General features: G+C 40.4%; 1 protein-coding gene across 1 annotated transcript in view; it reads right to left on the bottom strand.

The window, feature by feature from the left end:
* Positions 1-14,890, bottom strand: part of LOC127599427 (lymphocyte-specific protein 1-like) — a 28,967-nt gene extending 14,077 nt beyond the window's left edge. The window contains exons 1-9 of the mRNA XM_052063399.1: positions 14,657-14,890; positions 7,545-7,682; positions 6,089-6,347; positions 4,554-4,654; positions 3,826-4,015; positions 2,438-2,560; positions 1,698-1,721; positions 805-846; positions 684-715 (exon numbers count right to left, since the gene is read on the bottom strand). Coding sequence (XP_051919359.1) covers positions 684-715; positions 805-846; positions 1,698-1,721; positions 2,438-2,560; positions 3,826-4,015; positions 4,554-4,654; positions 6,089-6,347; positions 7,545-7,682; positions 14,657-14,715 — 968 coding nt within the window. The 5' untranslated portion in view covers positions 14,716-14,890. The remainder of the gene's footprint in view (positions 1-683; positions 716-804; positions 847-1,697; positions 1,722-2,437; positions 2,561-3,825; positions 4,016-4,553; positions 4,655-6,088; positions 6,348-7,544; positions 7,683-14,656) is intronic.
* Between the last annotated feature and the right edge of the window lie 922 nt (positions 14,891-15,812).

Genomic DNA, 15,812 nt, shown 5'->3' with positions numbered 1-15,812 from the left:
ACATCAGTTAACACTTTAATCATGTGCAACCAAAAAATAAGTACTTTTTTTCAGTGGATTTGTTTTGTCTTAAAAATCAAATATTTTATGTGTGTGCAGGAATAAAAACACAAAGCAGGAACAAAGGACACCATATTTGTCGTTGTCTATAGCGCTGCGACGGAAAAAGTCAAAATACTTTCTTTGGGCGTTTAGCGAAGTAATTTTCTAAATTGGTTGGACTATTAGTGAACTACAATATTATTGAAGCTTGTAAGTTGGGGGTGTGACAAAAAACATTTTGAACCGTAAAATCATTTTTTTTGCTGTGAAAGATAAAAATGCATCAAATCGAACTGAATCATATCGCTCTACTTTGAAATGTATCGAAATACTTATTGAATCGTCTTTTGTTGGAGTGATATACCTTAAGAGGAAATGACACAATTTCAGTTCTGACAAGTTCATGCAAATGTCTGTAAAATCACAACAACAACAAAAAAAATCAGTCATTCAATCATACCCTCTACAACTGAGCTGTAGCCGCCATATTGAATCAAATCGTAGTCCTGTTGAGTCACACCGAATCGAATCATTCCACTTTCAAAGCGTAAAAGAGGGTGAACGCAGCTAACAGGGCTGAAGGCTATACTCATAAATTTTTCGGGGGTGACCCCTGCTCTAGGATTACACAAAAAACCCACCTCTTTCTCAGAGATTCCGTTCGCTCTGTGATCTGAAAAACACATTTTGCGAAAATGAGGAAAATAAAATAACAGGAACACCGAATGCTAACAGAGATTTTGTCATTTGATACCAACTTACCACACATTTACCATCTGCTGGTATTCTGCTCTTCACCTCATCCTACACAGAGAAACATTGTGCTGAGATGCATGTCAATGCTCGTCTCTGTTACACTATTTGTCTTTGTTATGGCGGCAAATCGGGTGGCGCCTCTTATACCTTGTTGGACCTTATGATTTTGTTATCGCATTTCTAGCACCATTTCAATAATTGTTGGGTAATTGGATGTCAGCATAACACTTCTTGACTGAGCTGAAGTGCATCGAAGGTGAACGCCGCGCTGCATATCATTGCTCGTTTTTTTATTTGGATTTAGGACTTTATGTATGAATGTACATGTAATTTGGCTCGTAACAGTGCTGAAATGTTACATTTCTTTTATGATAAAACTAAGTATGTTATGATAACTGTTTAACTCCACCGTGTCTAAAAAGAAGAAGAAAAAGAAAGAAAATGACTTCAGCAGCACCATGCTAACCCACAGGTTTGGTGTCGTCTTTCTGCCAGACACGGAACAAGAGGGAAATAACATTTTCTTCCATTTCCAACGAGACAGAATTCTATTTCAGATCTGTTCTATATTTATGTTATGCTTAATGTGAATTAGGAAAGAAAGTTCCAAATTACGATTACGAACTAGCAAACATCTGGTTTCATAAGTAACATGTTTACAGGAATCTGTAAATCTCTTTCTGTCCTCACATCTGAACAAACTGCTTAGCGGTATGCTTGAGCAGTTCAAGATGCTGTCATGGGCCTGAAGGGTGAGTTCATTAACCACAAAATGCAGTTTACTTATAAAACATGATTGTGTCGGGTTCTTTTGAAAGTGTTCAAATCGGGTCCATTCACACCGATCCACCATCTTCATCACACATCATCAACAATATGAAGGAGGACAGGCGACTTACTGGGTAAAACTGAATGAGGAGTTTCTGTTGGAACAAAGAGCATGAAGGGAAATATTTGGTGACAGTTAACATGAATATAGACAGCAACACCTGATTAAATTAACTGTCCTATACAAAGACATATCACACGTGACAAAAATAATTTGAACTACTAACATGCTTTGACTTCTGTTGTCAAGAACCTTTGTTATGTCAGATGTTTGTAAACAATGTTAAATGCATGATAATAGGATGCAGTTTCATCTTTGTCCTACACTGTTACCATATTCAAAATTTACCCAACAGCAAAAAAATTGAACTTTGGTCCAGATTAATTTGATCATTACATTTAACTGGAACATAATGTGCCAACCAAGATCGTGCAATCAATTATAGAGACTTAGACTTAAAGGTGAATCAAGCAAGTGACAAAGACAATGATTTTATGGCTTAACACTGGAGTCGCCCCCTGCTGACCAAAGAAGTCACAGTTGAGCAGGTGTCAGGTTGAGGGTTTGTCCAGTTCTAAGGCATGGCAACATACTGAAACTAAATTGATGCCAGCCTTATTATAGATGAATCATTTGCGACCTAACACAGTTATGTGATTGAGGTAAAGGAGAAGCTAATCATCTCACACCCAGTCTCATTTTCAGTTGCTGCTGTAGTGACCATTTGTAACCACCAGGAGTCCCACCCTTGACTGGCCTTTGAAGTTCTTTTGGAATCTACACGATGAGTGTTTTCACTCTTCCCCATACCTTGAATGTTGGGCTCATGGCCCCATAGCAGTGTAATGTCTCATCTTCATCACTGCTCTCTAGAGAAAGGCCAGCGCGACGGATTTTATCGTCATCACTCCTGCATCCTTCTTTCTTTGACCTCTACAACAAACCCCCCAGCATACAAAACTCATTAATTTCCATTCAAAAGGTTACATTGTTGCATCGTAGCTTCAATCGTTTGACATGTTTTACTCTCTTTTTTTGCACTTGTATCCACCCCTCATTCACTATTCCCACACAGGGCCCCATTTGTGTTGCACAATTTGCACTGCACATCTTTGCACCTACCTTTTAACTAATTAAATCCCAGCCATTTTCACTGGAGCACCACCCTCAATCCCAGCATTTTACTGGATTTTGACTGATCTCGCAAGGCCCACTGAATATTTGGTTCTAATCCTATATAAACATGGAGCCTACCAAAATAAACTTTGGACTCTCTTCTTTCAGCAAAAAAAAAAAACATTTCTATCTTTTTCCATTCTTCAGCAATTGGCATTACAAATTGATTTATGAAGTTTCATGAAAATGTTGATTCTGGGCAAAAAAACTGAGAAAAAGAGCTTTTTGTAAAAGCATGCATTTAAAGCACGTGAGGTACCCCTGTCACCTGCTGGTCGCTTTTTTACACGATTTACATTGCAAACGGCATATTCTCATTCGCAGATTGCATCATGTCCTACTCCTCTCTATGACGCAAAAAAAGACTTAGACACACAAGTATGTCCTTGGTAGGCAGGGCCTAGTTTTAAAAAGACGTACGTCTTGTGGAATTAAACAGTTAAATATGTCTCAAACTGTGTTAATGTTTCACAATGCCATTCCAAACTTTGCGCTAAAGCCCAATGATAAGTTCAAAACAAGCATTTCAAATTGACCATGAAAGGAAGAGTGTAGATAATGTAGTCCCATCTAGTGGTAAACTAATAGAATGCACCAAGGGGGAATTTAACTTGTTCCATCAACGTACCATGCATGTTTTTGGGATGGGAGGAAACCTGACTCGCCGGTGCAAACCCACGCATTCACGGGGCGAACATGCAAATTCTACACAGGAAGGCCGAAGTCTAGAATCCAACCCTGACGTGCTAACCAGTCGATCACTGTGCTGTGGCGTGGTGAACATGTATGGACGAAGTATTAGCAATTTGCCACGCATCAGAATCTTAAGAGTTGAGAAAGCAATAATAAGTAGAATTGCACTCTTGCGTCCTGCCTGTCATCGCATAAATGTAATGTATGGTGAATGTCATCTAAACTCGTATACATTTGAGAATTTACATATTGGTCTCTCAGTGCTAAGAGAATTGAAAGTTAACACAAGCAGTAGTCACATTTATAGTCAAGTGATTTTTAAAACTGGCCTCTTCTGTCAGCTTCTGGTTTCCCTCAAACTCTGAGAGCCTTTTCTTCATCTCTTCACGTGTGACGTTGAGATCCTCTGCTTCATGATCAACTTCATATGTTGCTCTGTTTCCCGAGCATGACCTCCACTCCTTCTGCAAAGTCTGCTGCACCCTTTCTTCCTCTTGCTTCGCCAGGCACACCCCTTTGCTGTTACAAAAAATAAAAATAATGAAAAAAATAGGGTTTACTTCAAGTTATATGCACTTTTCACTTTACTATTTCAGACTTGAGCTACTCGCATAATACAAGGCGATTTATACATTATATGTTCATAAATCTTCAAGAGTGTCTTCAGGATTTTTTTTCACAATTACTTTCAGTATATTAGTGGGAGTTTTTTTTTCAGTGTTATATGGTTCTTATGCATGCCAAATAATAAGACCTTAAGGTAATTGAAAATTCTTGATTGCAGATGGCTGGTGTATACCACCTGCCAGTTATTGGATTTCCTTCACTGTGCAAGTGGTTAAAAAGATAAATAGTTGCTGAGAAGTTGGTGTAATTGCCGTTTTGTCAACATCACACCTTCAAATGTTTGCAAAAAAACAGAAAGGGCTGCCATTTGTCAAGAGTCAAGAAGGACAAACCTGCGCGAGTAGAAGCAGAGGAATACTTTCAGTCAATTGTATGAGAATATTTACATAAATGAGGCTAAAGCGATAATGAATGTAGAATGCATTGTAACCTGATCCTTTCTGTCGCTAAGTCCAGCATTGTGTCTGCTTGTGGGTCGCTGGCCTGCTGTTGTTTCGGATCATTTGACAGAAACAGCTTGCCTTCTTTTTTCTAAAATTGAAGAGAAAGTCAGTTAAATGTGAGTTCTGTCAAAAATTTATTAATCATGCACTGTAAACTCAGGGGGGGGTGGAATAACTGAGTGGGTAAGGCGACAGCACAAGGAGTGAAGTGTCAGGGGTGAACTTTATGTGGACATGATGTTATACAAAATTCAAAAGATACTACTAATGACAGAGTGTGTATGTGTGTGTGTGTGTGTGTGAGAGAGAGAGAGAGAGAGAGAGAGATAGAGAGAGACAGAGAGAGAAAGAGAGAGAGAGAGGGAGAGAGAGAGAGAGAGAGAGAGAGAGAGAGAGACAGAGAGAGAGAGAGGACTGCAATTTTGTATGGTTTGGAGATGGTAGCAAGAACCAGAAGACCTCAGCAATAGATTGAGGGGGTAGAGGTAAAAATACTCGGATTCCCTTTAAGAGTGATGAGAATGGACAGGGTCAAGAATGGTGGTGGGCAAACTGCGGCCCGCGGGCCGGATTAGGCCCGCTGGTCTTTTTAATCCGACCCGCCGAAGATTGGTGCACAATTAAAGTTTGATTGCATTCATTTCGTTTGGACTTGTAATGACATGTATTTCAACACCAGGTGGCGCAATTACTTCAAGTTGCAGAGCACAGGGAGGGAGGGGAAAACGAAGAAAGAGGGATAGAGTAATGACCATGGAAGGGAAAGTGATATGTATCTGATTAAATGAAGTGGGTAACAAAGTATGAAATATTCAGGAGACGCCTGGAGTCGTAAAAACTCAAATCTACGAGACTTTGAAAAACAGGGAAGCGATTCTTACTCAGTCCGATTCTGGCAATTTCCATGCTCAGAGTGAATTTCTAATGGCTCGAGGAAATGAACATTTCCTAGAATGGTTTTATTGTTATCATGTTAAAAACTTTCCACAAACTGGGCCGCTAATAAGAGTCGGAGAGCAGTCAAATGCGTAGAGCATGAACAACAGGGGGCTCAGTACACATCCTTGAGGAGAACCGGTGCTGAGTGTGTTGGTGGAGGAGAATGTTACATTATTACTGGCATACAAAGACATTGTGGTGTCTTCTTTATTTTCTATTTCTATTTCTAACTTTTCCGCAATATTCTCAACTTCTCATTTGACCCCCCCACCCCCACCACCCCACCCGGGGAAAATAATTGCCCACCCCTGGTCAAGAATGAGCTTGTCAAATGACACAGATTAGAAGCTTTGGAGACAAAACCATAGAGGGGCCAGAATGAGATGGTTGGGATATATTCAGAGTAGGAACACTTGAGATACTGGATTGGTAAAAGGATGCTGGAAACGGAGACTCGATGCAAGAGGAAAAATTAAGACCAAAGATGAAATTTATGGATGCTGTTAGGGAAGACTTACAAATTTCTGAAGTTAGGGCAGAAGAGAAAGTGAAAGAAGAAGGTTGATTCAGGAGGGCCGCATACCCCCAGTGGAGGGCTTCTTGTACATTGCAGGGCATGGCTCCTTTGTTTTGGCTGCCATTCCGCCTGCTCTTCATCATCCTGTTGTTTCTTGTTATTTCTGCCTGCTTTCCACTGCATCGATGACGGTTCTTGTGCCTTGGTCCTGATGTGCTCAAGATCATTACGGTTTTCCAATCTGTGAAACCTGTGGCTCCAGTCACTGAACCCCTCATCCTCCTCCTGCACAAAGCGGCCACTGGGATGGAGCTCTTCGTCTGACCTGTGGAACGGCAGTGAAAAACCCCCAAAACACTTAAATCGAACTGTAGTTGATTTTTTTCAATTAGGTATGGGGGCAACATATCCTTTATTTACAGTGATTTGATACCAATTTAAATTAGTTTTAATTTCTTTATGTTTGAAGGTAATAATTTTGTGAATGTCTTTAATTCACAATTTAATTCACATACACTGGTGCAAAACAGTTTGAAATTTCATTGGTTAAAAGCAGCACCTTAAAATCTGGTCTGACGTTGAACGACCTCTCAACATCATTGGAATCGGGTTTGTACATTCCATGCAACCCTACTAGTCCACGCACAGTATTCTGATGAATGTTGCATTTATTTTGAGTTGAGCAGTAAAATCCAACGATTTTTGTCCACCTCCAGGGGCGGCCATTTTGCCACTCGCTGTCAACTGAAAATGACATCACAGTTGTTCTGCCACCCCCTGAGATGGCGAAAAATGGGTCGATTTTGCCACTGAAGTCATATTCCACAAATGCAATATTAATCAGAATTTGGGCCATCCTTATTTTCAAACTTGACCAAGTCATCTCGCGGCTGGATTAAACCCATTTGAGGGCCTGATCCGGCCCATGGCGTCTTGTTTGACATCCTTCATCTAGTATTGGATGATGTTCTCTGAGAGAAGCGGAGGTTTGGAATAAAACTATCAAATTGAATCATCTACATTTGTCGCACACTAATATCACTAGGGACTGGCAGGCCATATCCTAGCACCAGATTTAAAATGTATCCATGCATATGTATCAGTCCAGAAACAAATTGTATCATATTAAAACATATATGACATTTATAAAGTTGTTGACCGGTGGCTGGTCACCGACAATCATTGTCTTTCGTTGTGCAAAATAAATTCGGATAAAAAGTCAGCAAACTCAGAGTTGTCATTTTATTAATGTGGAAGATAGTTTAAGGGGGTGATTAATTCTAAAATTTTGTCTTTTTTTCGTCACTTTTTTTTCAATTTTCTTGGGGCTCTATGGAAAGTCTTTATTTATGAATCAAGTTACATTTACAAGAACCACTAACGCCTGAAGCCTGTGAAGCAATGTCTTCATAATATTAGGAGTTTTCTGACAATGTTTATCTTGTCAGAAAAGCCACTGAAGGATTATTTATCATGAAGAAAGGTGTGATTCAAAGAGAAAATAAGCAGCAACCAGCCTTACACTCCTAAAGATGTTGATCTATTTTGCTGGTGAGGCACCAACAGAGTGGTTTGTTCGTCTCGCTGCCTCTCCCTGGTTCTCCTCCTGCGTTCTCGCTCCACCTCCTCTGCATCCTCAAGGCTGCGCTGTACCGTCACCCTGCACAAAGCAGGGGACAATTGCATTATGAACAATGTTTGTTTTGAACCTCCCGAGAAGGTTTCCAGGTCAACAACTCATATAAGGGATTATGGGTGACCTGTGGCCACCGCCGCCAGCCAATTTTGCTCCGGCGGCACACGTCCTGCGGCTGACACCCGACCCTCGCCTTGTGTGGGCCCCCACGTGGCCGACCTCATGACTGGGCCAGCAAAGCAACTGGCGTCTGGCGTCACCAATGTGCGGTCCATGTTCTCACTTTTTTTTTTTTGCTTGTTTAAGGAAATCTGGGATCCATTTCTTAAGAATGGGCGGGTTGCATTGTAATGGCCTGTTTTTGTTTATTTAAATGGGATTTTGGTGATTTTCGTTTTAGCCCCTTTTTTCCATGTCTGTCTCGTTAGGTTGTTGTGTCCACATGTTGTCATCAGTCCAGTCCGTTGTGTCGTCCAATCAGCTCCCTCAACCACTTGCCTTGTCCAGGTGTTCCTCATCATAAGTTTGTATTGAATTATCCACTTTCTATCAGTCTCTGTTGGATCATTGTCGCCGTCACTGATACTTGTCACTTGTTGTTGCCTGGCAGGTAGTGATGGGTCCATGAGGCCTCATGAGGCGTGTCGACACACTGACACACTGTGTTGATACTGTGCTGATACTGTGTCACTGACCACTGCCACCTGCTGGACCTTCAAGATCTCTGCAGCCAACCCACTTAACAGACTGAACTGACTGATAAATTGTTTTGTATATTGAACATATAAAATATACAATTCGGTAATAAATTGGCAAAAGGTGAAGGTAAGATATAAAAAAAGGAAAAGAAAATAGTCATCATCACAAATATGTGTTCAAAGGAGTAGAAAGAAGCAAAAAACCTACCCCGAGTCTTACCCCTTCTTATATATGAATTGATCATTTTTCTAAATAGGAAAGAAAGTCTAAATATCAACAAATGCTTTTACCCTTATGTATGCTGTACTAATACATTTTTACAACATTAGGTTTGTATATACAGTACATACTCTTTAGAGCACATGTATATGTCGATTTTCTCATATTCATAATGGATGCTACATTTCATTAATATATTAAATAATCTCATCAATGTATTTCTGATGTATTGCTATATTTCATGAGTGTATCGAATTTATCAGCTTAATTCTGATTTGTGTAGTTGTCTTGTACTACTCTCGAATTCATTTTTAATCTCAGCAAGAGAGTTCCTCATTTTACTGGTCCGTTTCAGAATCATTCCACAGATTTACACCTATTACAGATACACTCCTTTGTGTGATGTTCGTTCGTGTTTTGGATTTTTTTGTATAGATTAGTACACCCTAAATTAAGACAACTTTCTCGAATTTTAAAAAGCTTCTGGATCTTTTGGCAAAGGTTATTATTGTGTGCTTTGTACATTAATTGGGCGATTTTGAAGTCAATCAGGTCATGAGATTTCATTGTTTAATTTGATAAGCAGTGGATTTGTGGGTTCCGTCCATTTGGAGCCAGTGATTGTTCCGATTGCTTTGTATTGTAGTTTTAAAACTACACAATAGGTCAAATATGGAAGTAATAAAAGTATAAGGTGTACAAGGATCTCTTATTCAGCACATCCTTAGTTTTTGGGAGAATCCCTATGGTTTGGGATATTTTTCTTTTATTATCTATTATGTAGCTGCCAGCACGGTTTTGCATCTACAACTGTTCCAAAACATTTTCATAAGGTCATTCATCGATTTGATGATGAAGTGTACAATATCATTCACATCCATGCATTCATTTTGCAACATTCAATGTGTTCAAATAATGTGAAGATCATTTGAATGAGGATGCTTGTGGGCTTTTATTTCACAAATTTTTATTGAGAAAAATAAGATGCTCCAATGTTTTAAACTTCAGCCTGTTGCGTCTTTTACAAGCGATTTCTCCTGCTGTGGAGAACACACGCTCACAAGGGACGGATGAGGCTGGCGTACAAAGGAACTCCTTTGCGAAGTGGGAGAGGTTTGGGAAAGAAGTGTGTTGGTCCTTCCAGTACAGCTGCTTCCTGGAACCTTGATTGTCAAACATGGAGTGGAGAGTCAACCAATAATAATTACTGATTGTCAATTAAATCATCAACATAGCAACCGTGAAAAGATGAGTGAACGTTTGTATACCTGGCGTAATACTGGGTGTATCGCGAACTTCATTCTCATGCTTGGCCCGATAATGCCTCAGCATGGTGGAGGTGCTTCTGTTGGTGTATGACATTTCACCTGTAATGAAATGTGAATACGAAGCAACTAAGAGTTACCTTGAAATGTATTTGGATTAGAATGGTAAAACACGTGTCAATAATCTGAGAGGCACTCGGCGAGTACCTCTCGCCGAGAGGCTCTCGGCGACAGAAGGCGATTTGAATAAATAAATAAATAATACCTTATTCTCCAGGACATCAAAACGGTCCCACACGGCGGATGATTTGCGTCTCTGCTCCATAATCGGCAAGGAAGGCAAGGCACGAACACGAAGTCTGCACTGACACGAACTTCGACAAGCGAGCGTGAGTGAGGTCTGGCTTGTTTCGGCAAGTGGCATTTTGTCGCCAAACCCACTTCCTTATAAACACTGTGCGGCGGGCTTTTGGTGCGTCAACGCCCTTTGCACTGAGTCGACGCCCCCTGGACTAAGTGGCGCAGCCTGTACTGTGCCAAGCAGCCGATGCGGTCTAAACTGCACCGGTGCAGTTCACGTGTCAATTAGCAGCCTGGACTGTGTCAACGCAGCCGATGTGTCAATTAGCAGCCTGGACTGTGTCAACACAGTCGATGTGTCAATTAGCAGCCTGGACTGTGTCAACGCAGCCGGTGTGTCAATTAGAAGCCTGGACTGTGTCAATGCAGTTCACGTGTCAATCACGTGACGTAATGAAGCAGCACATGCATCGACACGTGGTTTGCTCTGTGAGCCCGGCGCATGTGTCAATGCATCGGTGTCGCTGGACCATCACTACTGGCAGGTGAACCCCACACAGAAAGAGTTTCAGACATCGAACCTGTGATACAAGTGTAAACACCTCATCAATTTCCCTCACTAGATGAAACACTCACAGCTGAAAATGACGACTTTGTTTGGAATGCAAGTTGCAGATGTTAATACATCCTTTTTACAAGCTAATGAAATGTCAAAAGAGAGAGATGATGTTTAGCTTGTTGCACAATGGAAGCTATGTGACCATGGACAAAACTTGAGAATTCAGTTCAGTTTATGACTCATTCATCAGTGTCAAGGCACACCATTTTTGTAGCTGCTCTGTTGCCAGCCTGGAGACATCACTAGCTCTCACTACCTCAGCGGAGCTGGCCACATCATCAAGGACCCCACTCACGCCAGTAACTACGCATTCAAGCTGTTGCGAGAGGCCCACAAAGGCGGGTCGAACAGACTGAGAGAGATCTTCTTTCTGGAGCTACTGTATCACGACAATGAACTCAAAATTGTAACCGAGAGCTTTTCAAAGAATTGTCTGTCATCAACCAGACCTGCAGTAATTGCTGATCTGCTGTGTAATACATTCTTTGATTTGAATTTGATTACATTATTGGTCATTTCTTTCTCTCCGTAATGTATTGACAACGATTTGCTTGGCTTATTTCATGACAACACACTGATCCTTTTTTTGCAGACATACACTGTACGATGTGTACATTTTATTTGGGGGTGGGGGGGAGCGCTAATAACCTATTTTCTGTGTTTGTTTACCTAACCCTATAAATCTAATCTGTTGACTTTAAACTTTGACACAGTATTACTGTACCGGTCTTTGTGAGCTGCTTGTGCTCTGGCACTGGATTTGTTCACATCCTATACATCTCCTGGGACGAGCGAGCCCCCTCTGTCCATTAAACCTAGTGACACCCCTGCCCTGATCTATTCAAGGCCTTTCCTCAAACCTGTACATTTTCCCAAAATGGCAAGCAGTCAGTCAAACAAAATTTAGAATGGATGAAATCATTGATAAACCATTTCCTACATGGTAACTTAATCAGCTCCCACTGGCGTAGTCTCTGGTGAGCCAAATGAGTCAAACATACTGTGGTCATTATGCTGGGAGGTGACCTAGATAGTATGATTGAATTGAACAGAGCTGCAAGTATCGGCCATATTTTTAACAGGTGTGAGTTCACTGCAGGTTAATTTGATGCCTGTCAGCACTGTAGTTGCAAAGGCAGCAGAAAAGGGTTCAACTTTTGATTGGACTGTCTGCTGCTCATTATTTCATCAATAGAAGAAAGGGAAATTTTGGCACAGAGTAGGATTTACAAAAGGTTTGGGTCTATGTCAAGCAAAAAAGCATTGATTTGAATGAATATCTGGCCAAAGAGCTCTTCAAACGGGTGCCAGTAAAAACCTGGTTATTCTTCTGACCGTGTGGGTTAAATTCTCATACAGGGGTGTAAATGAGAGCATGAATGATTCTTGCTTCCACCCTGGACTGGTTACCAGTCAATCACAGGAACCCATAGAAATAGAAAAAAACAGTCACACTCATATTCCCGATGTCACTGAGTGAAAACAAACTGCACTTGCTGTACAAGTCAGATGAGTGCCCCATTATCAGTCACTGATTCCGGGAAATAATGGACAAAAAAGAAAAACGGAATGCACTCCACGTTTAGTCTTCAAGTGAAGCGACTCAACTTGAATGCCGACATTTGAAGAGAAAAGTTAGAAAAAACGATGTGGGTAAAAGGCAGATAACCTTCAGTTAAACCACTCCAGATGGTTGCAACATTACGTTCCTTGCTTCAAGAGGAAGCTAATCCTTGACTGTAGCCACTTCAAGAAATACAATTTATGAAGCTATGAAACCTAAATGCAAACTGAGTAAGTAGGGTATTATTCGCGGTGATATGCTTCACAATTTCTACCATGAAATAGAGAGGCTATGATGTCGTCTTCTTGCGAGGCCTTGTTTGATTGAATCCATGAACCCAAAAGAGGCCGGAATCTCACGTTTTACAAGAAGAATGTTGTGACCACTACTTAAAATTGAGCAAAATGTCAACGTAGACTGCACAATAGAAAATATTTTGTGCAAGTGTGTCTCATGCGCTGGTGTGGGGGTGGACATCGAGTGCAGCTGAGCAGGAGGGAGTTCAGAGACTCTGCCAGATGATGTCATTGCCATAAGGGAAATTGCAACTATAAAAGACGCCATTGAGCCGAGAACAGAGTGAAGTCACAGGCATTTTCCACCAAAAAGTGAGGATACGAAAACCTCACTGATAATGAAAACCATAGGGCCTGGTTTTATAATAGAGTGACCATCAAACACAATAAACGAGCAAGAAGTCTGGACTTAAGCCGTGCAATAATAAAAAAAAAAAATTAAATAAATACCTGTAAATAATTATTAAAAAATTAAAAAACCTTGAAGATAATAGAGTATTGATTAATGAAAGTATTGCAGTGCCTTGATGTTAGGTTAATCTTTCTTCTTGGCAACTGTCACAGGATTCTAATGGGTAAAGCATTCACTCTATGCATTTTGCACCAATTTTCATGAGTTAAACTATCAAGCCAACCATCCATTTTCCATATCATTGTCCCCATTCATGCACGGCGCAGAAACGTATCCCAGGTGACTTTGGGCGAGAGGCTCGGTATGCGCTCGATTAATTAGCCGACTGAATAATTATGCACAATCATTCACTCTCACGTTTACGACAGCAACCATATTAACTCATTCACTCCCAAAGACGTTTTTAAACGTCGTTTCAGACTTTGTCCAGAATTGGCTGGTACTGAATGAGTTAAGAGTCATTTATTAAACAGACATGCACGGCTGCGGGAGTTGACTGGATTTCATTGATCAAAACGGTGTCCCTGAGTAGCACTGACCTGCGAACATCAACCATCGAAGGCTGGGGTCGGCAACCCGTGGCTCCTGAGCCGCCTGCGGCTCTTTCATCCTGATATTGCAGCTCTGTGTGCCTTGAGAAGATACATTTTAAGTGGCTGTATGTTAGGAGAGGAGCTCTGTAATGGTGACTATAGTGAGTTGTATGAACTAGCGTTGTGCTGTTAATAGAATGTTAAGAAAATGCAGTGTTTGGCTACAGTCTTTCTTCAGACTTTGTGCAATTACGGTGATCAGGCAGTTTTTACAGGTGGCCTGCGCAAAAGACCAGCGACACCAAATCTGCACAATATCTGAACAAAGTCTCCTACAATTTATAGCTACAATTAAACAAACCAACAAACATATACGTCACACTCTTCGACAGCCCGGCAGGTGAAATCTCTCTCTCTCTCTCTCTTTCTATATATATATATATATATATATATATATATATATATACACATCGTATATTGAAATATTTATTATTCAGTGTTTTATTTATTTTTTCTCATTTCAAAATGTGTTTGCGGCTCCCAGCATTGTCTTTTCTGTGGAAGCTGGGTCAAAATGTCTCTTTGAGTGTCAAAGGTTGCCGACCCCTGGTCTAAGGGATCATCTGTATCCTTGCGTCACATTTTCATGCTGTAATTTTCTTGTTTACAAATAGCAACACGTGATAATGTTCATTAGTCTCCGTTCATGCTTGGTTTTTATATTGTTCAATGACACGCACAAACCGCAAAATGAAGCACCCCTTTTCGTTCATTGAGCTGAGGAGCAGCTGCAATATAAAACATAATTTGAAATCCCCTTGTATTAGCGTAGAAAAAAACATAATTTGGTAATGTATGTAGTCAGACCCCAATGTCATTCATTCTCAAATTTTATGGAAGAAAAAAAAAGAATGCACTGTATTAAACACCATATGAAATGACATTTGTATCAATAAGACACATATAGCTTATGCAAATAATTTTGTAAAACAAAGCAGAAGTGATTGTGAAAAGGATAACACTACACAGTACTTTAAATAATGCTTTAAACATGAACTGCTAACAGCACAAACAACATATATTTTTCTCACTGGATGAGGTTTTCCAGGAGCTGTCTGCTGGAGCTTCTTCTTCTGATGGACTCAGACATGGTGGACTGGACCCGTTCTTTGTCCTGATAGTATTGTAGCCTCCAGCCTATTTCCAGGTTCAGGTTCAGGAATTTTATCCCTACAGTTGCTCCTTTCGTCCTTCACTCAACTCTGTATCTGTAGCCCTTCATATCAGGTCTTTATGTTCAGCAAAAGTTCACTCCTCCCTCTCTGAGGTTTCCATCCAAGTGTTGACTGAGCCCAACCTCTCGAAACAACAGGGGTCACATGACTCTCCCAAGAGGATTTGCAAGATGAATGTATTCCCAAGAAACTATGATCACAATGCATGCATGCATTATGGCACATTTGGAAATTGTTTGGAAGGGAGTGAGAATGTTTATTTCTTCCCTGATCAGTTGTTATTTTAGAGAGCAATTATCTGTAATCAAATGAAATGTTACTGAATCTGCTACAATACAGAAAATATTCATCCTCTCACTGTCTCTCTTTATTTCTTTGTTTTTGTCACGTTGCGAGGTGGTGGTGGACCCCAAAAAGCAGGCAGGCAGGAGGAGCGTGGTGTACTTGAGATATTGTGTTGATAAAACACAGAAAACGAAATCCGAAACAAACAAAGTCCTAACAACACACAAAGTCCAAAGTATCAAACAAAAACCATGACCGAAGCTAAAACATAACAGTAACCGAAACATGACTGATACAAACATAACAGCAACCAACAAACAGCAACAATGACCCAACAATGAGCGCTCTCGGGCTGGGGGTCCTTTTAAAGCACTAATTACATAACGAGCAACAGGTGTGCAGCTCCAGGTAGAGCCCTACAGTGCCACCTATTGGTCCCAAACCGAAACATGACAGTTTAGTTATTGCTCCCAATCTTTGTTACTTCATTACGACATACATACAATACATATTTATATAATATAAAGTACACAGTATGTATAATACAGTGTCGTAAGTTCAGTATATTGGCCTCATTTGAGGTTATCGTGAAATGACTTTCGATTTTTAATGACATCAAATAAACTTTAGCACTATTACACACGAATGTTCAACACCAGTTTTGAAATGTAGTCCACAAGACAAAGTTGAAATCCATTTTTTGTGAAAAAAAAATGTGAACAATGGA

The sequence above is a fragment of the Hippocampus zosterae genome, chromosome 4, assembly GCF_025434085.1.
Source record: "Hippocampus zosterae strain Florida chromosome 4, ASM2543408v3, whole genome shotgun sequence".
Classification (NCBI taxonomy): Eukaryota; Metazoa; Chordata; class Actinopteri; order Syngnathiformes; family Syngnathidae; genus Hippocampus; species Hippocampus zosterae.
Note: the sequence above shows the minus strand (reverse complement) of the source record. Positions and strands in the feature narration are given on the sequence as shown.